This window comes from Somniosus microcephalus, chromosome 18 (genome assembly GCF_052327205.1).
Source record: "Somniosus microcephalus isolate GS21.2 chromosome 18, FLI_Smic_1.0, whole genome shotgun sequence".
NCBI lineage: Eukaryota > Metazoa > Chordata > Chondrichthyes > Squaliformes > Somniosidae > Somniosus > Somniosus microcephalus.
The window spans coordinates 32,235,620-32,262,759 of NC_141004.1; the positions used below are offsets into that span (position 1 = coordinate 32,235,620).

General features: G+C 44.6%; 1 protein-coding gene across 1 annotated transcript in view; it reads left to right on the forward strand.

Moving 5' to 3' along the window:
* LOC147105199 (semaphorin-3D-like) overlaps positions 1-27,140 on the forward strand; it is a 147,915-nt gene that overhangs the window by 75,631 nt on the left and 45,144 nt on the right. Inside the window, exons 6-7 of the mRNA XM_086011320.1 lie at positions 5,955-6,083; positions 7,807-7,949. Coding sequence (XP_085867446.1) covers positions 5,955-6,083; positions 7,807-7,949 — 272 coding nt within the window. The remainder of the gene's footprint in view (positions 1-5,954; positions 6,084-7,806; positions 7,950-27,140) is intronic.

The following is a 27,140-nucleotide window of genomic DNA, read 5'->3' on the forward strand; positions in this document are numbered from 1 at the left end:
TTGTTGTTGGTGCTGCTGGTGTGCCTGGTGCAGCTGGTGTTGGGACTGATCGTGTTGGGATTCTGAGGACCAAAGTGAGATTTTTTTCAAGGGCACTGATGCTGATGGAATAGATGGCAGGTGAGGTTGAGATGACAGAAATAATCTGTCAATGTTGAGATAGGTTGTTCCAAGGAGATGACAGTGGATAGAGAGATTACTCCAAACACTTCAAAAGTGCATAAAAGCTCAAAAGTGGGTTCCAAATCATTAATGCTCCAGCTTCTAAGATTGGGAAGTGACCAGCTGTGAATTGGTAGGTTTTATACCACTTTTGCAGCTTTCACCTATTCACAGCAAACCACAGTCACTGAGAATCCGACATACTTACCTGACATGATAGCCGCTCTCCCGGAACCTTGTTGAAAACCTGATAAAATGGTAAGTACATGAGAAAATGGTTCTTAACTACCTTTTAATAAGCTTCTAACAATCTAAATTGGCTGACCCGCTGCTTGGTGTCGGGTCTGTTCAGGGCTGACAGACCTGACACTCGGGGAAACTGATAAGGAGGCGGGTTTACAGTGGGATACCGACCCGCTGTCAATCTTTGTGATTTTTGACAGCAGCCCCGCCTCCAAACCCGCACTCTGAGCGCCGGCAAAATTCAGCCCCAGAAGTGGAAACCCTGGCTGATTTTTTTCTCCTCTCGAGCTTGGGAGTACTGATGCCAATTGTAGCACCCCTACAGCTGAGATCAATTAACTGAACGCAGCTAGAGGATTGAACCACACCCCAGGCCACCACCACTACAACCTTCCCACACCAACCCATCTACATCATCGACAGAGGTGCCTGGAGAGGAAGGAGTGGAGGACAGAGGAGGAGGCCAGCATTAGAACGGGAGAGGCCTTTTCCAGCACTGCCTCCCAATTCGGCCTCCAGCCCAGGAGAGGGAGAGAGGGAGAGGATTGAACCAGTGAATGTTCTCATCTGTGTGGCTCAGGTCCATACAAGGCTGCGCACTTACCAACTGAACCATAGGTGAAGCTGCTGGACACAAATTTCTGCTCCGTAAAGAAAAGCTACTGTGCATGTAATCAAGTTGTATATTTTTTTTTGGATGTAAAGCAGATTTTTATAGAATTAGCCTTGCCCCTAGCTCACACGAAAGGGATTTTCCAGCAACACAGACTCCAATGGTACAGCTCTGTCTTTGACCCTCATAATGAGAGTAGCTGTGCTTACACCTGGTAATGTTTAATGATTAATATGCTGATTGCAACATCGGGCCATAATTGGCACCTTTTTATTATTGCCTTGTATGGATCTAATAATCGTGGTTTCATAAATTTGACACTGTGGCATTTGCAATTATTAAATTAAATAATAATCCCTCTTATTGTAATAATGTAATATAAAATACAAGTCTAGCAAAGAATGAACTGGATTTTCAAATCATTGGAACACTATTTAATGGTTTAATGGGATTTCCCACCATTTTTTTGTAAATCTGTCAATTTGGCCACATAATGCAGTACTTGACAAATGTCAGATGATTTTGAAGAGAGCAAATAAAAGCTTGTGTGGCTTTGAAACTAAATTTACCCACAATAAGCCAAACTAACCCTTTACCGTTTACACTGAGCACCAGAAGGTCAAAGATCAAGCTTCCTGCAATGATTTTCTTATGTGAATAATGATTTAACTTCTGTTCAAGATTTATATCCCCATAAAACCTCTTCAGTGTAAGAAATTCAGTTAGCATTGTGTTTGCTCAGTAACCCTTAATGTTTTCCTGCATTCCCACAGTTCATTTTTTAAATTCATTCTTGGGATATGGGCGTCGCTGGCAAGGCCAGCATTTATTGCCCATCCCTAGTTGCCCTTGAGATGGTGGTGGTGAGCCACCTTCATGAACTGCTGCAGTCCGTATGTGGTGAAGGGGTGCCCACAGTGCTGTTAAGTAGGGAGTTCCACGATTTTGACCCAGCGACGATGGAGTAATGGCGCTATATGTCCAAGTTGGGATGGTGTGTGACTTGGAGAGGAACTTGGGGGTGATGGTGTTCCCACGTGGCTACTGCCCTTGTCCTGCTAGATGGTAGAGGTCAAAAGTTTGGGAGGTGCAGTTGAAGATGCCTTGGCGAGTTGCTGCAGTGTATCCTGTAGATAGTACACACTGCAGCCACGGGGTGCCGGTGGTGGAGGAAGTGGATGTTTAAAGCGGTGGATAGGCAGCCGATCAAGTGGACTGCTTTGTCCTGGATGGTGTTGAGCTTCTTGAGTGTTGTTGCAGTTGCACCCATCCAGGCAAGTGGGAGAGCACACCAACACACTCCTGACTTGTGCCTTGTAAGCATGTTGTATAGTTACTTTTCTTACATCTTTAATATTAAGGGAGTATTTAGGGTAAAATATCCACCTTTAGTTTTAAGTTTTTATCTTTTTTTCTTGTTTACCTGGCCTGACTCCTCTACCACACTGAGGAAGGGGCGGGGGCGCACAACACGCTCCCAGACCAATTCCACTGCTCCTGTAATCCCAGCTGTCAGGAAGGAACAGGGCCTCTTCAGTGGTGACTAACCCCTCTGATTTTCTTCCTTCCTCCTATTCTCAACTCCCACCTCTACCCCCACTGAGGAATATACTGGCCTCTGTTTAATGCCCGGCCACTCAACATGGCTCCGGTCAGTGAATGAGCACACTTGAAGCTGCGTCTTTCCCTGTTCATAATAATTTACTTCTCAGAATTCTGTAAGGAAAAAAAGTGACTTCAGAAATGAGTGAGCAAATGGGTGTGGAAATAAACAGAGAGAACAGAATAAGCAGGGAGTCCATAGTCACTGCACTACAACAATAACTTGCATTTTTATAGCACCTTTAACCTAGAAAACGTCCCAAGGTGCACTGTACACACGTATATTGCTGTATCTGTCTCTTTGAATAAACTGAGATAGAACTACAAAAAGGATACACTTACATTTATAATGTCCCTTTCATGTCCTTAGAATGCCCCACAGCGCTTCACACCAATGAATTATTTTTTGAAGTTTAGATGTTAATATTAACCCAATCCGCCCGGCAGGAAACTGGCAGGATGTGTCGGCCGTCTGTTTTACACCTCACCCAATTTTACATTGAAGTCAATGGAAATTAAAATTGGGCGACTTACAAAACAAGCAGCCGATCCCATCCCGCCAGTTTCCTGCCTTTCCCATAGCACTATCAGAAGAAGGGCAGTGTCTGGTCAGCCTTTATGACTCAACCAATACCACTAAAACAGCTTATCTGGTCATTTATCTCATTGCTGTTTCCGCAAATTGGCTGCCATATTTGTCAACATTACCACAGTGACTACACTTCAAAAGTACTTCATTTAATTTGAAGTGCTTTACGACATCCCGAGGGCATGAACAGCATTACATAAATGCAAGCTCCTTTCTTTTTAGCAGCACTGCTCTGAAAAGCACCCTGTACTTAATGAGCACTATAGAAATGTAACTTCCTGTATTTGTACATCTCCCTTTTCATTGGTTGACCTACTGCACAATTGATATAACCCACATTTTAGCCCACAGGTTGAAAAATGAGTAAACCGGTAGGAGTGAATTGCCCCCCAAACTATTAATCAGCCATAGTTAACCTATCATAAGAACATAAAAATTAAGAGCAAGAGTAGGCCATATGGCCCCTGGAGACTGCTCCGCCATTCAATAAAATCATGGCTAATCTTCGACCTAAACTCCACTTTCCCGCCCAATCTCCATATCCCTTGATTCCCCTAGAGTCCAAAAATCTATCTATCTCAGCCTTGAATATACTGAATGATTCAGTATCCACTGCCCTTTGGGGTAGAGAATTTCAAACATTCATAACCCTCTGAGTGAAGAAATTCCTCTTCAATCTAGTTTTAAATGGCCGACCCCTTATCCTGAGACTATGCCCCCTAGTTCTAGACTCTCCAGCCAGGGGAAACAACCTCTCAGCATGTACCCTGTCAATCCTCCTCAGAATCTTGTATGTTTCAATGAGATCACCTCTTATTCTTCTAAACTCCAGAAAGTATAGGCCCAATCTACTCAATCTTTCCTCATAGGACAGCCCTCTCATCCCTGGAATCAATATAGTGAACCTTCGTTGCACCGCCTCCAAGGCATGTATGTCTTTCCTCAGATAAGGAGACCAAAACTGTGCAGAGTACTCCAGGTGTGGTCTCACCAAGGCCCTGTACATAGAAATAACCCATCAATTGAGGCTTCAAATGACAGCGCCATCCTCGGAGATTGTTTTCCACATGATTGATCTTTTCTGGCCCCACATTTCATGGTAACATCAGAAAAGCTTTGAGTATATTTGGTGATCCAGAGGTGCTTTATCTACCTATGCAGTGAGAGTCAGATGAGTTATTTTGGTTGACGACCTATAAATAACATTGTTCAGTATTCACTTCTGTGTCGGTATATTGATCCACCTTTTTTTACATGTGTCAAAGCATTTTGCAAAATTTGTCAACAGTCGCTCAGGTTTCATTAATCCTTCAACACGATACTCTTGCTCAAGGGTTTGCTGAAAATGTTGTTATTGAAACTGTGTTGTCAGTACCATTGCGGGAATGACTTGGAGCAAAGAATTCTCAGCTTGGTATTATTGAACCTAACAACTGTATCCTCTGTAGGACAACAGAAATGGAAATAGCCCTCAGGACAATGTGTGCGGAAGAATTGGTCTGGTTGCTATATGTAGTGACATTGTAAATGTGTTTGTGAAGATTTCCTTTAGTCGCTATCTAGTAATATTGTAAACATGTTTAAAAATGCATTTACTCTTTCACTAGAAATATAAACTAAGGGAAATCTTCAGTAATTATGGTGCTGCTACCAAGCAACCAGAGCAATTTGGTTTGCAAAGTATTGCAGAGTCTGTTGCAGATGAATAAATTATGCACACTATGCTCCAAGAGTTTCAAGATTTGTTGAAACAACAACTTGCGTGGACGCCAGATTTACCTGGCCTGGTGTCTCGCAGAAATTCCCTAAACCAGCTTTTCAAAACACAAAGTCCATCTCACTTGCCCATGCAATAAATCACAGAGAGAAAGCTTGTGGATGTTCTTTGTTCTTCCCGAATATCCCCTTACACTTTCACTCAGTGGACGATCCTGTAATCCCAAGCCTTAGTCAAAGCTATTTTATAACTGTGGGTGGCAGGCTGGAACTGACCAGCCTGTCAATTTTTGAACCTCCCCCAAGGAACCAGATTGAAATCAGGAACTTGTCACAAGAATGAACTGCCATTCACTGCTTTCTCTTGGGTTCTTAACATTGCACATCTGTTTCAAGATGATTGAAGATAAGCTATAAATAGATCGTACCAAAAGTTGCATTTGTACAAAAGTGTGTCTGTTTTTGTAAAGTAAATGCAAATAAAATTACATAATCTTCCCATTTCAGATAATTTGGTTCAGTAAAAGTGCAGAATAGGTATCTTTTCCCAGCCCTTTATAGGCTGTGCAGAAAGCTACTGCACAATGGATCTACTGTAAAAGCCAGTTTATAGACACCAGCGTAAAAGTTAACTTGCATATTTTAAACAAAGGAGCCGAGTGCCAAAGGATGACCCATGCCCCCAAGTTCACAGGTCACTAAGAAATCTGCATGAAAGGCAGACTTATTGTATAGATGTGCGTGAGTATACTGCAGCATAAACAGTAATAACATAGTTCCAGTAGAAGAGCTAGTACCAGCATGGGTATGATGGACTGAATGGCCTCTCTTCAGCTATAATTTCAATGGCTAAAATTCATTCTCTGTCCAGTTCAGGTGCAGATTATGTTGGCAAAAATGTAGAGAAGAAAAAAATGAGCCCATGGCCTGTTGCAGACCGCATGAAGGACACCTCTTGAGGTTTGAGTTTGAAGCTATGCCTTCAATGCTGAAATACTAAACTTTTCCATTTCATTTTTAAATCTTCAGATGAATATCTCTATGCTGGGACATCCTCCGATTTCCTTGGGAGAGACACAGCTCTATTTCGCTCCCCCATACATCACCTGGAAAATCAGTATATCCGCACAGAACACAACAATCCGCTTTGGTTAAGTGGTATGTGAGACTGAGGCTTGCTGCAAGATAACACATTCAATGTGTTTGACAAACTGCATTAATTTCCCTTTGGCAGCTAAATAGTCCTTAACTTTTGAGACTGTGTATTAGGTTCTGAACCTTTAGCTTTGTTTCACGGTCTGTGGAAACATCTTTTATGCAGTAGGCTGAAGCAGACTTGCATGAGAGAGGATCGTCTGTACTATGCCTTGGAGCAGTAACCCAGATGGTGAGTTCTTGATCTCTCAAGAAAGCTGGAGAGCAGAACCTCACTGATTTCACACATCTGCAGTAGGTGATCCATGTTTAATCATGAGCAGAGACTTAGAAACAGGCTACCTCCCTCTCCTATTGGGTGGGTAACTGTGTGCGGCACAGGAGAATCTAAAGATTGACAAAGTATTGGTAATTCTAGGAATACTAGGTTCTGCCCACATGTTAGTTCATCCAGTTGCTCAATTCTGATAAATTCTCCATTGATACTAAATGACACATTTCAGAATGCACTTAAACACCTTTACCTTGTATGTATTGTATGCAACTCTGATATTTAATTCTAATAATTTCTATTTTATATTTATTGTTTAAAGGGAATCATCTCTTTGGGATAGAAGTAATAAAGTACTCCCCATGCACCGTTTATAAAAAATTGTATTTATTAGGTTTGTTGATTCTTCTGTTAGAGAGAAATCAAGGCCTAGAATTGAGTTTGCACCCGACTTTCTTTCTTCCTTCCTTTCTTCCTTTCTCCTGTCTGTTTCTTCCTTGCTTTCTCCTCTCTCTTCCTTACTTTCTCTTCTCTCTCTCTTTCGTTCTTTCCTGATTTTTCGCCTCTTTCTTTCTTCCTTTCTCTTTTTTTGTATGTCTCACATTCACTCCTTTTTCCTCTCACCTTCCAAGAGATTTTGAGCCAGGCTTGGGATGTGACCTTCTGAGCAACCTAAATGAATTTCCGTGGTTATGAAGGAGGGAGCAGAGGGCCAGAGCTTGACACTTATGATGGGGTTTGGGTGGGGAGGAGGAGAGGGAGGGGGGCTGAGCTCAGGTTGAAAAGGTGCATAGGCCAGGAGCTAGGGCTGTTCGAGAGAAGCTGGCGGTCAGGGGTTGAGCTGGAAAGTAGTGCGAGACTGGTGCATGACGCTGGGGCTGATAAGAAGCTTTAGGGCTGGGAGTCTGGGACTCAGTGGGAGTGGAGAGGCCAGAATTTATCACCAAATGCCTAGAAGGAAAAATGAGAACTGGGCCTTGGGCCACGGTTGGGTGAGAGTCAAGTCTGTAGAGATCAGTAAGCAGAGCTGGGAGAGAGGCAAGTCTGATAAGGCTAATGAGTAGTGCTTGAGCCCAGGAAAAAAATATATCATGAGGAGTCAGTCAGGTACTGGGCCTACTCCATCTAGGCTGCCAGCAAGGAGTGACTGGGAAGGCCGAGTGCCAGGGCTGCTGCCTAGGCTGAGGAATGGTTGGGCTGGGACAAAAGCTTGCAGGGAAAAGAAAGAATGTCGGTGAAGCTGGAAGATAGGAATTCGTTTGTATTGACCATGTATTCAATCATGCATTAATGGTCACATGATTACCAATCAGATTGCTGAAAACTGATGGAAAGGCAGTTTTTTTAACAATCTAATTCAGATTTATATATTGCATCAATGTTTTTTCAAGTTTATTTTGGTACTAAACTAAGTTAAGTACCATAATACCTTGTCATTTATATTTTTCTCTTCAGACCCCAAGTTTATTGGGATGTACCCCATCTCTGACACCTCCAATACAGATGATGATAAAATATATATATTTTTAAGAGAAACAGCGCTGGATACTACGGGCTCTGAGAAGGCCATTTACTCCAGAGTAGCCAGAGTTTGTAAGGTTGGTTTGTAAAAACATGAAAACTGTTTTCAACTAATATTTATCAGTGATTTTTTTTCTTGTGTGTTGGGGAATGGAACAGTTTGCTCCATTTTTATCATGAATGTTTCTTTCAGGAACTGTAAGATTAGCCATGCAATAACCTAATCCAGAGCAAAACTTCATAATTTATCCCCAATAAAAACGAACCTGAATTCTTCCACTTCCCACTCCAGCCATCCATGGCCCCTCTGAGTGAGATTGAAAACGTAATGTTAATTTGCATCAAATTGTGGCCAATGCTTGAGCTATGGGAACATTCCAACTAGAATCTGGGTAGAGACAGTCCAAACTCATCTGACATAGAACCTTACAGTTGGTACAATGAGAAGATTTTCATTCGTCAGTCTGAGGTAGAGGTGTGACAGAATAGTGTGTTAACCCACTACAACATCTAGCCACCTCTCCCAAATATGACACCACTGTGAAAGATGAAGTGGGTAGAATCCACTATTACTTTACAAAAAAAACAGCTTTGCATTTGGTGTCAGAACATGCCCTAAAATGTTCTTGTAGTTTTGTATATTTAATATAATTCTCCTCCCTTGTGCAAATGCAAAAATGAGTGTAACATGAGTGAAAAATTGTATGTACTGTCAAGGATAGCACTGGCTTTCAATGGCCATTGCTGTAGGACTATCTGCTCATCTGAATAACATTCTCTTCAAATTTACAATGTCATCCAAACCCTAAAAGTAGGTTAGCTTCACCAACACATAAATCTTCTTCTCCATTATAGACATGGGCTGAATCAAATCAATAGCTACCGGGAGAGTAATAACTGCATATTTTTACTTAAGTTTCTCATAGGCTCACTTCCATAAACTCTACTTTGACAGGAAACAGGGGAGAGAGTGTTCAGCTGAAAGAAAGCATAAGAGAATGTAACAATAAAGGTAAAGAAACAAATATGTGAGGTTATTCACTTTGGTTGGAAGAATAGAAAAACAGAATATTTTTTAAATGGTGAGAAACTGTTAAATGTTGGTGTTCAGAGAGATTTGGCTGTCCTTGTACACAAAACACAAAGGTAACAAGCAGGTACAGCAAGCAATTAGGAAGGCAAATGGTATGTTGGCCTTTATTGCAAGGGGGCTGGAGTACAAGAGTAAGGAAGCCTTGCTACAATTGTACAGGGCCTTGGTGAGACCACACCTGGAGTACTGGGTACAGTTTTGGTCTTCGTACCTAAGGAAGGATATACTTGCCTTGGAGGGGGTGCAACAAAGGTTCACTAGATTGATTCCTGGGATGAGAGGGTTATCCTATGATGGGAGATTGTGTAGAGTGGGCTTATACTCTCTGGAGTTTAGAAGAATGAGAGGCGAACTCATTGAAACATATAAGATTCTGAGAGGGATTGACAAGGTAGATGCTGAGAGGCTGTTTCCGTTGGCTGAAAAGTCTAGAACTGGGGGGCATAGTCTCAGGATAAGGGGTCGGCCATTTAGGACTGAGATGAGGAGAAATTTCTCCACTCAGAGGGTTGTGAATCTTTGGAATTCTCTACCCCAAAGAGCTGTTGATGTTCAGCCATTGAGTATCTTCAAGGCTGGGATCGATCGATTTTTGGACACTATGGGAATCAAGGGATATGGAGATTGGGCGGGAAAGTGGAGTTGAGGTCGAAGATCAGCCATGATCTTATTGAATGTCGAAGAAAGCTCGAGGGGCCGTATTGTCTACTCCTGTTCCTATTTCTTACATTCCTTTGTTCTAAAGAAGAATACAAATTATGTTGCACTTTATCACATTTGTTAGAAACATCCCAAAGCACTTCAAATGCAATGAATTATTTTGAGGTGCAATCATTGTTGTTATGTAGGCAAATTCATGACAATGTCTCACAGACAACAATGAGATGAATGACCAACTAATCTGTTTTTGGTTATAAAAACAGAAAATGTTGAAAATACTCAGCAGGTCATGCAGCATCTGTGGAGAGAGAAACAGAGTTAATTTTTCAGGTCGATGACTTTTCTGACCAGTTCTGACGAAAGGTTATCGACCTGAAACGTTAACTCTGTTTCTCTCTCCACAGATTCTGCCTGTCCTGCTGAGTGTTTCCAGCATTTTCTGTTTTTATTTCAGATTTCCAGCATCCGCAGTATTTTGCTTTTGTGTTACTGTTTTTGGTTATGTTGGTTGAAGGAAGAATTCAGGACAATTTCCTGCTTTTCTTCGAACTGTGCTTTGGGATCTTTAACATCCATCTGAACCACCAGAAAAGGCCATGGTTTAATATCTCACCTGAAGAGCAGTATCTTTGACAACACAGTGATCCTTCACTGTTGTACTGAAATACTCGTGCTGGAGTGGGGTTTGAACTGGCAATTTTCTGACTCGGAGGGACGAGTGCTAGCAACTGAGAAAAGAACCAGAGCAAAATAGAGAGAGACAGAAGTCAGCCAGCAAAACTGAGGGAGATAAAATACTACAGAGAGCTGAAAATAGAAAAGAAGGTTGAGAGACATCATTAGAGAAATATGAGAAAGTCAGAAAAAATGGAAAACAAGAGAGAGAGGATTATTGGGGGGAAAATGTATGGTAACAGAGACATTAATTGACTTCTCCATCAGTTCGATACCAGTGCCTCTATGTTAAGCTAGCAGGAAGTACGTTAATCTACAATGTTGTGAAGCTTACAAAATACCTGGGGGGACAAATCACTTCCTGCCCATTTTCGGGTGCACACTGCACACGCCGGAAGAAGCCGGCCCGAGGACCACCCAAAATTGCTCCTCGGGCCTCATCTTGATATTCTGGGCAAGATACCGGCACCTGGCACTCCTCCAGAGCCAGCTTGCCCGTGTCGAATGATCCCATTTCGGGCTACCAGACTCGCCGGCACTGGCCCTCGGTTAAGTGCTGGGGGAGATGGGGGGGTGGGGGGAGGGGAATGGGATGGGTGCGATTACGGGTCGGCAGCAGCCCTCAGGAGTGCCGGGGAGCCGGGAGGGGCATTCCTGCTCCTCATCAAACTTAAAAACAAATGTTTTACTTGCCTTTTTGGTGGCAGCTCTTTGCTAGCCTGCATCCACGCCATCAAAACATGAACGACGCAGGCCCAGCACCTGTTCCACTTAGGCCATCCCAATTTCTCAGTGGGGTCATAAAACAGGTGTTACATCCCTCATTAGCAAACAAGGAGCCTAACATCTGTTTCAGCTGGTCGCCCCGGAAGCCTGAAAAATGACCCGACCCAATATTGGATCAAATGTCTTTCAGGCGTCCTTGGGGCGCGGGACGTTGGTCCCTGACATTAGCCCTCATTGCGCCCGTTTTACACCCATAAAACGGGTGCAACGCAGTCCAATTTTGACCCCCTAGACTGCTAATTGCGCCTGTAGGTGCTAACAGATTTGATAGAAATTGACCTCTTTATAACCTTTACATTTGAAAACTAAAGTGAAAATGTCCTACAAAATATGATGACACCTACCCTTTACTAACATGGAGAACAAAAGTTGGCCAGCAGTATCTTACAAAGCAGGGACACACTGAAGGGGCTTGATTGTCTTTACAAAGCAGGAGAGCAAGGTTCAAGCAATTTACAAATATCACTTGCAAACTGAGAGTGTACTTTAAATAGGCTATCAGACATTGTTTATTTGTATAGTACAGGCATTTTCCTGTTGCTTATTTTTTCTGAGTTTTAACATCTGAATTTTAGTGCCCAATGTTCTTATTTTCTGTTCGGAGCTATCCTCCATCATTATGGCCATCACGTTTTTATCTATGGTTCCATGGTCCATTACCAGAAGAGAGGCTCCTGAATTTACTCTGGTGGGAGTCTGGCAGAACCCAGGATTACATCAGGCTGTTGCTGACTTCAGGGGTTCTCTGTTAGCCTTATAAGGGGGAACCTCTGTCCACCCCATATAAAGCCATTGATGCCAAGGGGGTGGAGCTGGTGTGGGCCTTCCCTAAGCCAGGCCTTCCCCAGCTCAGAAGGGACCTGGGTTAATGCTGGAGGCTGGTAAACCGAGACAGATGAAGCATACTGGCCTTCAGATGGGCACAAGAGGGCCCCAAAGGGCGGGAGGACGGACTCCGGGCAAGAGGAATGGCTTCAACCACTGAAGAAAGGAGAATTTAAAAAAAAAACTACACAAAGGGCTGAAGTGGAGTTAGCTGGGGTCTTAGGAAGGAGGCCTGGGCATCTCGCAACCCCTATGGAAGACAGGGGGTGGATTTTCCATATGCATATGACAGACGAACGCCAGAGATACACGCTTAGTGGAACAGGTGCCACCAGCTTCATGCCAATGGTGTGCACCTCCCACTGACCCAGCATATTCTGGCATGATCGCAGCAGAACTGCAGGAATTATAGCCATCAGATTTTCGAGGGCATGGGATGGGAAATTCCTCAGAGCGGCTCCTGCTGGCATTACTTTGCCAGAAATGTGGTGGAAACCCCATTTACACACGTAAACAGGGTGTCCACCGCACTTCCGGCGAAGTATTGTTGCAGAGCAGGAGCAACTCTGAGGAATTTCCCGGACAGTGTACTTTATAAACGTATGGTGCTAAACTAGGGAATAATTGCTCAGGAAGAATAGCTTTAAATAGAAATATAACTCTCAGGGTTAAGAACATAAGAACATAAGAAATAGGAGCAGGAGTAGGCCATTCGGCCCTTCGAGCCTGCTCCACAATTCAATGAGATCATGGCTGATCTTCTGCCTCAACTCCATTCACCGGCCCTATTGCCATATCCCTTGATGCCCTTACTAGTCAGAAATCTATCGACTTCTGTTTTGAATATACCCAATGACTGAACCTCCACAGCCCTCTGGGGTAGAGAATTCCAAAGACTTACCACCCTTTCTGTGTGAAGAAATTTCTTCTCATCTCAGTCCTGAATGGCCTACCCTTTACCTTGAGGCTGAGGCCCTGGTTCTAGACTCCCCAGCCAAGGGAAACATTCCCCCAGCATCCACCCTATCAAGCCCTGTGATAATTTTGTATGCTTCAATGAGATCCCCTCTCATTCTTCTGAATTCAAGAGAATACAGGCCTAGTTTACTCAATCTCTTCTCATACGACAGTCCCGCCATCCCAGGAATCAATCTCGTGAACCTTCGTTGCACCCCCTCTATGGCAAGTATATCCTTCCTTAGGTAAGGAGACCAAAATTGTACACAGTACTCCAGGTGTGGTCTCACCAAGGCCCTATATAATTGGAGTAAGACTTCTTTACTCCTGTACTCAAATCCTCTTGTAATGAAGACCAGCATACCATTTGCCTTCCTAATAGCATGCTGCTCCTGCACATTCACATTCAGTGACTCATGTACAAGGACACCCAGGTCCCTTTGAGTATCTGCATTCCCCAATCTTTCACCATTTAGGAAATACTCTACCTTTCTGTTTTTTCTACCAAAGTGGATAACTTCACAATTATCCACATTATATTCCATCTGCCACGTTCTTGCCCACTCACTGAGCCTGTCGAGATCCCCTTGAAGCCTCCTCACATCTGACACTGCCACCTAGCTTTGTATCATCAGCAAATTTAGAAATGTTACATTTAGTCCCCTCATCCAAATCATTGATATAGATTGTGAATAGCTGGGGCCTAAGCACCGATCCTTGCGGTACCCCACTAGTCACAGCCTGCCATCCTGAAAAAGACCCGTTTATCCCTACTCTTTGTTTTCTGTCTGTTAATCAATTCTCAATCCATGCTAGTATATTACCCCCAATTCCATTTTGTTCACCAACCTCTTGTGAGGGACCTTATCGAAGGCCTTCTGAAAATCCAAATACACCACACCTTTGTCTACTCCACTAGTTACATCCTCAAAGAACTCCAATAGGTTTGTTAAGCAGGATTTCCCTTTCATAAATCCATGTTGACTCTGCCCAATCTTACTATTAGTTTCTAAGTGCTCAGTCATTGCATCCTTTATAATAGATTCCAGCATTTTCCCAACTACTGATGTGAGGCTAACAGGTCTGTAGTTCCCCGTTTTCTCTCTCCCTCCTTTCTTAAATAGCGGGGTTACATTTGCTATCCTCCAATCTGCAGGAACCGTTCCAGAATCTATAGAATTTTGGAAGATGACAACCAATGCGTCCACTATCTTTTAAAATCCTAGGATGTAGGTCATCCGGCCCTTGGGATTTATTGACTTTTAGTCCCATTAATTTTGCTAGTACTGTTTTTTCATTAATAATAATTTCTTTAAGTTCCTCATTCTCACCACACCCTTGGTTTTCTTGTATTTCTGGGAGGTTTTTTGTGTCTTCCTCCGTGAAGACAGAAACAAAGTATTTATTTAATTTCTCTGCCATTTCCTCATTCCCCATTATAAATTCTCCCGTCTCTGACTGTAAAGGGCCTACATTTACCTTTGCCAGTCTTTTCCTTTTCACATACCTATAGAAGCTTTTACAATCCATTTTTATATTTTTCGCGAGTTAGTAGTGAGAAACACTCCTGTTTATGTTGTCAACTTCATAAACCAACACAGTACACAAAGCACCCTGAACATTTCTTTAAATTTGAGATGTCCTGCGAAAAGAAAAGAAAGTACATTTCCTCTTGACCTTGTGTCACATTTTACTCTAGTTGATTGAACTTGAATTGACATTTGATTTTGTTAATTAATTTCAGTCAGAACAGACAGAATCAACCTATCCGTACTGACAATCCAGTAAGCTCTACATTCTTTCAGTCCATATAATGATCATTGTTTTCTGAAGGAATTATGCTCAATTTTTCAGTTTCTTCTATTAATGACATCTTCAGAGTAATAAAAAATATATTCTCAATTTAAGAATAACACCAGAATCCAAAGCCATTCTAAATTTTAAACACAAGCTCTTATCCTCCCTTTTCTGTCCCTCCTTTTAGATGTCAGCTGCCCTTTTTAAAAACCGCCTGCTGTAATTGAAATGCTTCCGTGACTGATACAGTGGCCTAGAAATTGAGTTTTGGCTTAGCCAGGGCTTTAGCGCCGGAAGTTAGTGCCGGCGCTAAGTCCCCCTGCGCGCGCCAAAAATTCAGCAGGGCCGCGCCCAAACGGCTGCCGGCGCTACTGAAGGGTCTTTGCGGCGGTAAATCGGCGCTAACTGCCGTTTCGTGCCGCAATTCCGGCGCTGCGGCACCCGATGTGGTGCGGCAGGCTCGGGAAGTGCAGGCCTCCTCCTTCCCTTAAGGAGGAGCTGCCTGCACCCGATCGCGGCCCGCGAAAATCTTTTAAAAAATGAGCCCAGCACCTCGGACAAGTGCCGGGCTTGCTTCTGTTCCGGGGGGGGGGGGGGGGGAAGTCCGGGGAGGGAGCTGCGGCCAGGCGGCCGGCGGGAAAGCAGCCGGCCGCCGCGGGGCCTTTAATGCGCCGGCGCAAAGACTCGTAAGACTCTGTTGCCAGAGTCTTAGTTGCGGCTGTCACGGGCGAGGCGGCCGCAACTGAATTTCGGCGCTGGGGCCCGTCGGCATGGCAACCGGGACGCTGCGCACACCGATGACGTCATCGGTGCCGGCGCAGCGCTACCGGTCTACCGCGGCGTAAGGGCCCCAGGCAATTTCGGCGCCGGCGCCAAATGCAGCGCTAGGCCCTCTAGCGCCGCAAAATCGGCGCTAAGGGCACTCAATTTCTAGGCCAGTGTTTCAGTAGTATGTCACGGACAGACAGATAGGAATATGGATAGATTTATGCACAAAACTTGGAACCGCACCAGAGGCTAGTGAAGGGTCACTGCCATACCATGTAAGTTATTCGTGATGTTTTAAAGTGTTTCCACATGTCAAAAGAGCCATGCAGGACCCCAGTGAAGAGGCAGAATCCCATCATTGTTCAAATTCTGGATTACTTCTTAAAATGACGTGCTTCTGGAAAACCTTAAGGGAAAAAAAGTTTTAAGCCGTAAAATACTGATAATAAAACTCAATCTCAAATTGTTATCGGCCAATTGATCTGGCCTGCCCTGGAGGATTGTGGGAAAACCTATCCATACATCAAAATTCGTGGATTGGGAGAAAAACTGAGGAGACAAAGTAAGTGTGGACAGTAGGGAGTTATTTTTGGCACATAATCGCCTCCTTTCTTTGATCAGGTTTAATAATGCGTACCCTCCGTCCTGAATCAGGCCGCTTTGGTTCAGTCAGGCTGGGCTCAGGCAATGAGCAAACAAATAAAATGTCACCATAATTTATTATTTTAAAACCTTAACTTTTTAACTGTTGACATGTTTCTCCACAACAAAATAAATTTGAAGGACCATGTCTGAAATTTTACTAAGAAAAATTGTGAGATCAGGTGTGAAATTTTGATTTAAGGACAGTAAAAATTATATTTCAGCACCAGAAACATTGCCGGAAGGATTCATTCATTTGCAGCCACTCAAACAGTAAATGAATTGCACACTATATCTGAAAGACTAAAGGTATTTGTTCTGCCCAGTTTCTGGGAAAACAAATCTGTTGTCAATCAAGAAAGACTTGTATTTATATGGCGCCTTTCATGACCACCAGACATCCCAAAGCACTTTACAACCAATAAAGTACTTTTGAAGTGTAGTCACTGTTGTAATGTAGGAAACACAGCAGCCAATTTGTGCACAGCAAGCTCCCACAAACAGCAATATGATAATGACCAAATAATCTGTTTTTGTGATGTTGATTGAGGGATAAATATTGGCTCGGGCACCGGGGATAACTCCCCTGCTCTTCTTCGAAATAGTGCCATGGGATCTCTTACGTCCACCTGAAGGGCAGACAGGGCCTCGGTTTAACGTCTCATCTGAAAGACGGCACCTCCGACAGTGCAGCACTCCCTCAGCACTGCACTGGAGTGTCAGCCTAGATTTTTGTGTTCAAGTCTCTGGAGTGGGACTTGAACCCACAACCTTCATGACTCAGAGGTGAGGGTGCTACCCACTGAGCCATGACTAACATGACTGACGAAACGAATTTCCTTTTTTGCTCCAATTTTCTCCCCGTAATTTTATTCTCCTGCAATATTCAATGTTTCAGAAAACATCTAAAGTGGAAGGAGGACCTGGAGCTAGACAGCCATAAAACAAATGGAAATATTCAATGGGCAATGTCACGTTCCATCTATTCTTTCCCTTGTGTGAACAACATTGTAACTTATCGCTGCCTCTTTCACGCAGATCTTGCTTAGCTCTGAGGGAGCTGTAGTGAGTCAATGATGCCATGATATAATGTCTGCTGATGGTGGCCGATCAGTCAATTTGTTTGCTATGGTTACATTAGAATTGTTAGTCTTTAATGTTGGCATCTGTATCATGCATTAGTGACCTATGGAGTATGCTGGCTGTTACCCTCTACAATTATGGCTCTTGTCAGCCAAAAAAAAAGGTGAATATGAAGTTCACAGAATAGACTATAAAAAATAATAGATAATTGAGTTATTTCAGAAGGTCCATATCAGTTATAAACAGCTCAAGCCTCACTCTCACAGTTATGACTCGAGTTAGTGACTTGGCTTGGTGTGGCACCCTGCCACAGGTCCTATTAATGTCTATACTTGCTGCGTTAGCACAAATTGCTGTACAGCTGTTGGAATTTTCCATAAAAAGTCAGTGCAGTGAGAATGCTTGTTTCTGAGTAGATCTGAGTAATAACAGATCACATGCCCTATTTATGTCATAGAAACATAGAAAAATAAGAGCGGGAGTAGGCCATTCGGCCCTTCAAGCCTGTTCCACCATTCAATATGATCATGGCTGACCCTCTATCTCAATACTATATTTCCGCTCTCTGCCCATACCCCTTGACACCTTTTGCATCTAGAAATCTATCTATCACCTTCTTAAATATATTCAGTGACTTGGCCTCCACAGCCTTCTGTGGTAGAGAATTCCATAGGTTCACCACCCTCTCAGTGAAGAAATTTCTCCTCATCTCAGTCCTAAATGTCCTACCCCGTATCCTGACATTGTCTGAACTCCTTTATGAGATTATTGCCTCAACGTGAAAGATGAAGTATCAGATTTTTATTTAAGTAGGAAGCTCTGCTCCAAAGATATGTCCCACCCAGGGATCTGACTCCCAGCTGATGAACTTCATGGTAGACACAATGGACATTACAATGGAGATTCTGTGGGGTGTTTACCGATATGTAACTCCATTGGGAGACCAGCAAAACTTCCTCCCCGCCACCGCCACCCGTAGGAAACAGCGCAAACAGCCATTTTCAGCTCTTTCTCTGGGTGGTGTTGTTGGCCTCCTGTCGGGATTACAGTGGGAGGCTTGTAGAAAACAAGCAGAATTTCAGGGACAATTATCCATGAGGTCGTAAAGTTCTTGTAAACTAGCTTGCCAAGCTATATTACACTTGGATCGGAGTTCCTAGTTGGAACCAGTTGACTAATTGCGTATGTCAGATGTGTAACGTGCTTGAAAAGCTGGAAGAGGGCTGAAAATGGATGTAACAAAGCTAATGCCAGATGCTTTCATGATTACAATTTACAAAGCTAGAAACAGATTGGGAAACTCCAGAATCGCAGAAGGCAGATGATAGAGGTCAAGGCAGACATTGCTCTGGGTGTGATGTGTCAAGCACTTGGCGGTGAGGATTTAACCTGCTGTTACAATTGCTTCTTTTATTTGGTCCATCTTCTTAACTGCTTCTCCCGCTTTAAAAATGGAAACCTTGAGTCCCATTAAGGCTAACAGCATTTCAGTGTTCAGTGTCCTCAGACAATCTTAGCGTACAACTGATTCATTCAGACAGTTTGTGCATTACAGCCTCTTAGTCTAACCTAAGAACAAGGGCCCTGCATTTCCTCATGATTTTTGGCAAATTGGGGCTATTATTGTGCCAGGAAGGTTCTAGAGGGGGCGGAAATTGGGATGGGGCCTGTTTATACCTTGTCTCCATACCCTTTGGCTGTGCCAGTGTGTCCTGGGGAAGTGGGACAAGCAGTTCTGTCATCCTTCCCCTTTGCTGGTGACATCAGGGAAGAGACATAGCAACAGGAGTTGGCTATTCAGCCCCTTGAGCCTGTTCCGCCATTCAATTAGACCATGGCAGATCTAACATTCAACCCATTTACTCGCCTTTGCTCCATGTCCCTTGATACCTTTACATAACAAAAATCTATCAATCTCAGTCTTGAAAATTTCAATTGACCCAGCATCCACAGGGAGAGAGTTCCAGATTTCCAAGAAAGAAAGAAAGAACTTGCATTTATATACCTCCTTTCACGACCTCAGGGTGTCCCAAATGGCTTTACAGCCAATGAAGTACTTTTGAAGTGTCGGCACTGTTGTAGTGTAGTACTACCCTTTGTGTGAGAAAGAACTCCCTGTTTTCTCTTCTGAAAGGCCTAGCCTTAATTTTAAGAGTTCATAAACTTGATCTGGATTCCCCCACCAGAGGAAATAGCTTCTCTGTATCCACCCAATCAAATCCTTTAATCATTTTAAACACCTCAATTAGATCATCCGTTAACCTTCTAAACTCAAGGGAATACAAGCCAGGTGTCATGAATCTTACCATTCATGTAGAAATGACTCATGAGATAACAGTGGGTGGCCAGCTGGTGGCGCCGTCCAAGGAAAGTATAAATACTTGGGCGTGGGCCCAGCTTGCTCAGGATGTTTCTGTAACCAGGAACTAGTGATGTAACTAGAATCTCATGGTTGTGAAACAGTTGATTAAAGCCTTGTTTTATACTCAAACCAAGTGCTCAGTGAGTTTTCTTACATCACCAAGTTTATGCAATACGCCCACATAATTTAACCCTTTTAACGCATTGTATCATTCTAGTAAATCTACATGGTACCCTACCCAAGACCAAAACATATTTCTTGAGGTCTGGTGCCCAAAATACAATACTCCAGATGGGGTCTGACCAAGGCTCTGAAGTATAACTTTCTTACTTTTGTATTCCAAACCCCTTGAGAGAAAGGCTAATGTTCCATTAGATTTTATAAATTACTTTTTGTGCCTCTGCACTAGTTTCTAATGATTTGTATTCTTTACACCTGTGCTCTTCCACAGCTCCTCGTCTCTCACCATTAAGAAAATATTCTGATTTGTCTTTATTGGATCCAAAGTGGATGACCGCACACTTCTCTACTTTGAATTCCATCTACCATAGTTTTGCCCACTCACTTAGTCTCTCTATATCCCTTTGTAACTTTCTCCTCCCATCTACACAACTTACTGTGCCTCCTAACATAGTGTCATCTACAAATGTGGATATACAACTCTTTATTCCTTCATCCAAGTCATTAATATATACGGTAAAAAACTGAGACCCCAGTATAGATCCCTGGGGAACACCACTTGTCCCATCCCACCAATAGGAGAATATTCCCATATCCCTACGCTCTGTCTCCCACCTCCCAACTAATTATCACCCACTATCACAAAGTTATCTTTAGTTCTGTGTGCTTTCAGTTTTGCTTACATTCTCTTGTGCAAAACCTTATCAAATGCCTTTCGGAAGCCCAAATAGATAACATTCATAGGCACTCCTGCATCCACCATACTAGTGACTGCCTCAAAAAACTAAACTAGATTAGTCAGACATGACCTACCCTTCACAATCCAATGCTGATTATCTTTGATCAGGTTATACTTGTCCAAGTGCCCAGTCACTCTGTCTCAACTCTGTCTCTGATGATAGATTCCAGTAACTAATAGGTGTGTAATTACCTGGATTCTCCCTCCCTCCCTTCTTAAATAATGGAGAGACATTTTCCAATCCAAAAGCACAATTCCTGAATCTAGAGAGCCTTGGAAAATTATGACTAATGCTGTTGCAATTTCCTCACCTATTTCTTTTAATACTCCAGATGGCGGAAATCATCAGGTACTGGAGATTTGTCTGTCTTAAGTCTCATTATTTTCTCCAGTACCTGGACAAAATCATCCACTGGAATTCTCACCAGCTCCACCTCTGGTGACCTCGGCATATAGCATGGCGCCTGTCAGGGGCAGAAAGTCGGAACCACCAAATCCGGGAATGCTAGTTTCCTTCGAGCAACCAGCCACTAAGCGATCAGCTGCCATAAGGAAAGTGACGTTTTTGGGAAAAAGATCCAGTTGTTGCAAGAAAGAAGCCTTTTTTTGGCCGGACCTGTGGGCACTCAACCCTGCTACTTCCTCGGCCCTCACCTTATGGGCACCCCAGCTGACCAATATTGACGCAGGCACCCATTCACTTTATGCAAGTATCCTGGCCCCAGGAATTCTGGCAGGCTCTGGGATGCTTGGGGTCAGCTGGTGGAAGTACTGCCCTACCAGAATTAAAGCAGTTCTACAGGTCCTGAGGAAATTCATGCCCATATGTTTTATGCAGAGTGCTGCTGTATGCAGGTGACTTCCAGTGGAGGATAGATTACATTTAATATGCCGAGTCTTTAAAAACTGGAGAACATTTTACACTTCAACCAATCGTATTTATTTATTATACTTGAATCTGGAGTTCTGCAGAATGGTTTGCTGGACTAGATCAGGTAGAAGTTTATCGAGAACTGATTACAGTAAGGTACGCTGCTTTATCTGTAAACGAACGTCTCTGGTATTGCTCGTCATCCTGTCATCGTCGCTTTAACATTTTTTTGACTCTGTACAGTCACGTTGGTGGAATTGGCACCCTGCTGGTTAATTAATGCCAAATGACCTTGAGCAAGCATGATTCTGATGGCTGTTCCTGCTTCTGAGAAGGTCCAGAAAATAGCTGTGTCAGATTAATTATGCAGCCAAAAGGGCACCTTTTCAGCCTAAAGCACCCTACAGCAGTCTGAAATATCCATCATTTGAAATAGGGCTGACACTGACCTTTTAATACAGGAGGATCTCAGCTTGAGAGAACAGTCTTGAAGTTCATGTTGCTTTGTGTCACAGTAAGGAACACTTGAATTTACTGACATCATAGAAGCATTGCGAGTGTCTTAACACGATAGTTTGCTAGACACAAAACTTCTGGTACAAAATAAAGCAGTTGAAAAGATATCATTTATGGCGTAGCGCACAGAAAAAAAGGTGTTGGGCATGGCTCGGTATATAGAGCGACTTCATCCCACCACTCTAGGTTCCATTTTTCCAAAGGAAGAAGGAATAATCATTGATCAGTCTCCCCAAACCATTCGTTGAAAGTTCTCTATTGTAATCACATCATTTTCAGTCGCAGGGTAATTTGAATCCACTTCTTTAGCTCATTTTACTTTGCATCACTATGAAGAAAAAGACATTTTTGTGACGATGCTGTTAAACGGTTACTTTAAAAAAAACATTCTAACCTTCTATTTTGGAGGTGGGATAAATTCACTTTCTATTCTGGGACCTGGACCTTTTCCAAACTCACTGGCCTAGAAATTCATTGGTAGCACCCCCATTTTACAGGCGTCAAACAAGCGGCTAAACATCCATTATGGTGGATGGCGGGTGGTGTCCGCACACACATTCTGTGCGAGAAGTGCACTGCCCACCGTTTTAGTAAAGGCTCCAGCACAGGAGTCCCGGGCCCGCGCGTGACACAGGCGTTGGGCACTTCGCATATGCAAATAGGGGGCCTAATGCATGCTTCAGTCCACTTTTACGAGATTCATTAGCGACTGGCTGCAGCATGTGCCATGCATGCTGCAGTCAGTATTCTTACGCTGCAGTCAGTATTCTCACACTGCAGTCAGTATCCTCACGCTGCAGTCAGTATCCTTACGCTGCAGTCAGTATCCTCACGCTGCAGTCAGTATTCTCACGCTGCAGTCAGTATCCTCACGCTGCAGTCAGTATCCTCACGCTGCAGTCAGTATCCTCACGCTGTAGTCAGTATCCTCACGCTGCAGTCAGTATCCTCACGCTGCAGTCAGTATCCTCACGCTGCAGTCAGTATTCTCACGCTGCAGTCAGTATTCTCACGCTGCAGTCAGTATCCTCACGCTGCAGTCAGTATCCTCACGCTGCAGTCAGTATTCTCACGCTGCAGTCAGTATCCTCACGCTGCAGTCAGTATCCTCACGCTGCAGTCAGTATCCTCACGCTGCAGTCAGTATCCTCACGCTGCAGTCAGTATTCTCACGCTGCAGTCAGTATCCTCATGCTGTAGTCAGTATCCTCACGCTGCAGTCAGTATCCTCACGCTGCAGTCAGTATCCTCACGCTGCAGTCAGTATCCTCACGCTGCAGTCAGTATCCTCACGCTGCAGTCAGAGTATTCTCACGCTGCAGTCAGTATCCTCACGCTGCAGTCAGTATCCTCACGCTGCAGTCAGTATTCTCACGCTGCAGTCAGTATTCTCACGCTGCAGTCAATATCCTCACGCTGCAGTCAGTATTCTCACGCTGCAGTCAGTATTCTCACGCTGCAGTCAGTATTCTCACGCTACAGTCAGTATTCTCACGCTGCAGTCAGTATTCTCACGCTACAGTCAGTATTCTCACGCTGCAGTCAGTATTCTCACGCTGCAGTCAGTATCCTCACGCTGCAGTCAGTATTCTCACGCTGCAGTCAGTATTCTCACGCTGCAGTCAGTATCCTCACGCTGCAGTCAGTATTCTCACGCTGCAGTCAGTATTCTCACGCTGCAGTCAGTATCCTCATGCTGCAGTCAGTATTCTCACGCTGCAGTCAATATCCTCACGCTGCAGTCAGTATTCTCACGCTGCAGTCAGTATTCTCACGCTGCAGTCAGTATCCTCACGCTGCAGTCAGTATTCTCACGCTGCAGTCAGTATTCTCACGCTGCAGTCAGTATCCTCACGCTGCAGTCAGTATTCTCACGCTGCAGTCAGTATTCTCACGCTGCAGTCAGTATTCTCACGCTGCAGTCAGTATTCTCACGCTGCAGTCAGTATTCTAACGCTGCAGTAAGTATCCTCACGCTGCAGTCAGTATTCTCTAGCTGCAGTCAGTATTCTCTAGCTGCAGTCAGTATCCTCGCGCTGCAGTCAGTATTCTCACGCTGCAGTCAGTATTCTCTAGCTGCAGTCAGTATTCTCTAGCTGCAGTCAGTATCCTCGCGCTGCAGTCAGTATTCTCACGCTGCAGTCAGTATCCTCACGCTGCAGTCAGTATTTTCACGCTGCAGTCAGTATTCTCACGCTGCAGTCAGTATCCTCACGCTGCAGTCAGTATTTTCACGCTGCAGTCAGTATTCTCACGCTGCAGTCAGTATTTTCACGCTGCAGTCAGTATCCTCACGCTGCAGTCAGTATTCTCACGCTGCAGTCAGTATCCTCACGCTGCAGTCAGTATTCTCACGCTGCAGTCAGTATCCTCACGCTGCAGTCAGTATTCTCACACTGCAGTCAGTATTCTCATGCTGCAGTCAGTATTCTCACACTGCAGTCAGTATTCTCACGCTGCAGTCAGCATTCTCACGCTGCAGTCAGTATCATCACGCTGCAGTCAGTATTCTCACGCTGCAGTCAGTATTCTCACGCTGCAGTCAGTATTCTCACGCTGCAGTCAGTATTCTCACGCTGCAGTCAGCATTCTCACGCTGCAGTCAGTATCCTCACGCTGCAGTCAGTATTTTCACGCTGCAGTCAGTATTCTCACGCTGCAGTCAGTATCCTCACGCTGCAGTCAGTATTTTCACGCTGCAGTCAGTATTCTCACGCTGCAGTCAGTATTTTCACGCTGCAGTCAGTATTCTCACGCTGCAGTCAGTATTCTCACGCTGCAGTCAGTATTCTCACACTGCAGTCAGTATTCTCACGCTGCAGTCAGCATTCTCACGCTGCAGTCAGTATTCCTCACGCTGCAGTCAGTATTCTCACGCTGCAGTCAGTATTCTCACGCTGCAGTCAGTATTCTCACGCTGCAGTCAGTATTCTCACGCTGCAGTCAGCATTCTCACGCTGCAGTCAGTATCCTCACGCTGCAGTCAGTATTTTCACGCTGCAGTCAGTATCCTCACGCTGCAGTCAGTATTCTCACGCTGCAGTCAGTATCCTCACGCTGCAGTCAGTATCCTCACGCTGCAGTCAGTATTCTCACGCTGCAGTCAGTATTCTCACGCTGCAGTCAGTATTCTCACGCTGCAGTCAGTATCTCACGCTGCAGTCAGTATTCTCACGCTGCAGTCAGTATTCTCACGCTGCAGTCAGTATTTTCACGCTGCAGTCAGTATCCTCACGCTGCAGTCAGTATTCTCACGCTGCAGTCAGTATTCTCACGCTGCAGTCAGTATTTTCACGCTGCAGTCAGTATCCTCACGCTGCAGTCAGTATCCTCACGCTGCAGTCAGTATTTTCACGCTGCAGTCAGTATTCTAACGCTGCAGTCAGTATTCTCACGCTGCAGTCAGTATCCTCACGCTGCAGTCAGTATCCTCACGCTGCAGTCAGTATTCTCACGCTGCAGTCAGTATCCTCACGCTGCAGTCAGTATTCTCACGCTGCAGTCAGTATTCTCACGCTACAGTCAGTATCTCACGCTGCAGTCAGTATTCTCACGCTGCAGTCAGTATCCTCACGCTGCAGTCAGTATTCTCACGCTGCAGTCAGTATTCTCACGCTGCAGTCAGTATTCTCACGCTGCAGTCAGTATCCTCACGCTGCAGTCAGTATTCTCACGCTGCAGTCAGTATCCTCACGCTGCAGTCAGTATTCTCACGCTGCAGTCAGTATCCTCACGCTGCAGTCAGTATTCTCACGCTGCAGTCAGTATTTTCACGCTGCAGTCAGTATCCTCACGCTGCAGTCAGTATTCTCACGCTGCAGTCAGTATTCTCACGCTGCAGTCAGTATCCTCACGCTGCAGTCAGTATCCTCACGCTGCAGTCAGTATCCTCACGCTGCAGTCAGTATTCTCACGCTGCAGTCAGTATCCTCACGCTGCAGTCAGTATTCTCACGCTGCAGTCAGTATCCTCACGCTGCAGTCAGTATTCTCACGCTGCAGTCAGTATCCTCACGCTGCAGTCAGTATTCTCACGCTGCAGTCAGTATCCTCACGCTGCAGTCAGTATTCTCACGCTGCAGTCAGTATCCTCACGCTGCAGTCAGTATTCTCACGCTGCAGTCAGTATCTCACGCTGCAGTCAGTATTCTCACGCTGCAGTCAGTATCCTCACGCTGCAGTCAGTATCCTCACGCTGCAGTCAGTATTCTCACGCTGCAGTCAGTATCCTCACGCTGCAGTCAGTATTCTCACGCTGCAGTCAGTATCCTCACGCTGCAGTCAGTATTCTCACGCTGCAGTCAGTATCCTCACGCTGCAGTCAGTATCCTCACGCTGCAGTCAGTATTCTCACGCTGCAGTCAGTATTCTCACGCTGCAGTCAGTATTCTCACGCTGCAGTCAGTATTCTCACGCTACAGTCAGTATTCTCACGCTGCAGTCAGTATTCTCACGCTGCAGTCAGTATCCTCACACTGCAGTCAGTATTCTCACGCTGCAGTCAGTATTCTCACGCTGCAGTCAGTATTCTCACGCAGCAGTCAGTATCCTCACGCTGCAGTCAGTATTCTCACGCTGCAGTCAGTATCCTCACGCTGCAGTCAGTATCCTCACGCTGCAGTCAGTATTCTCACGCTGCAGTCAGTATTCTCACGCTGCAGTCAGTATCCTCACGCTGCAGTCAGTATTCTCACGCTGCAGTCAGTATCCTCACGCTGCAGTCAGTATCCTCACGCTGCAGTCAGTATTCTCACGCTGCAGTCAGTATCCTCACGCTGCAGTCAGTATTCTCACGCTGCAGTCAGTATCCTCACGCTGCAGTCAGTATTCTCACGCTGCAGTCAGTATTCTCACGCTGCAGTCAGTATTCTCACGCAGCAGTCAGTATCCTCACGCTGCAGTCAGTATTCTCACGCTGCAGTCAGTATCCTCACGCTGCAGTCAGTATTCTCACGCTGCAGTCAGTATCCTCACGCTGCAGTCAGTATTCCTCACGCTGCAGTCAGTATCCTCACGCTGCAGTCAGTATTCTCACGCTGCAGTCAGTATCCTCACGCTGCAGTCAGTATTCTCACGCTGCAGTCAGTATCCTCACGCTGCAGTCAGTATTCTCACGCTGCAGTCAGTATCCTCACGCTGCAGTCAGTATTCTCACGCTGCAGTCAGTATCTCACGCTGCAGTCAGTATTCTCACGCTGCAGTCAGTATCCTCACGCTGCAGTCAGTATTCTCACGCTGCAGTCAGTATCCTCACGCTGCAGTCAGTATGTCGTCTCACGCTGGCAGTCAGGTATTCTCACGCTGCAGTCAGTATC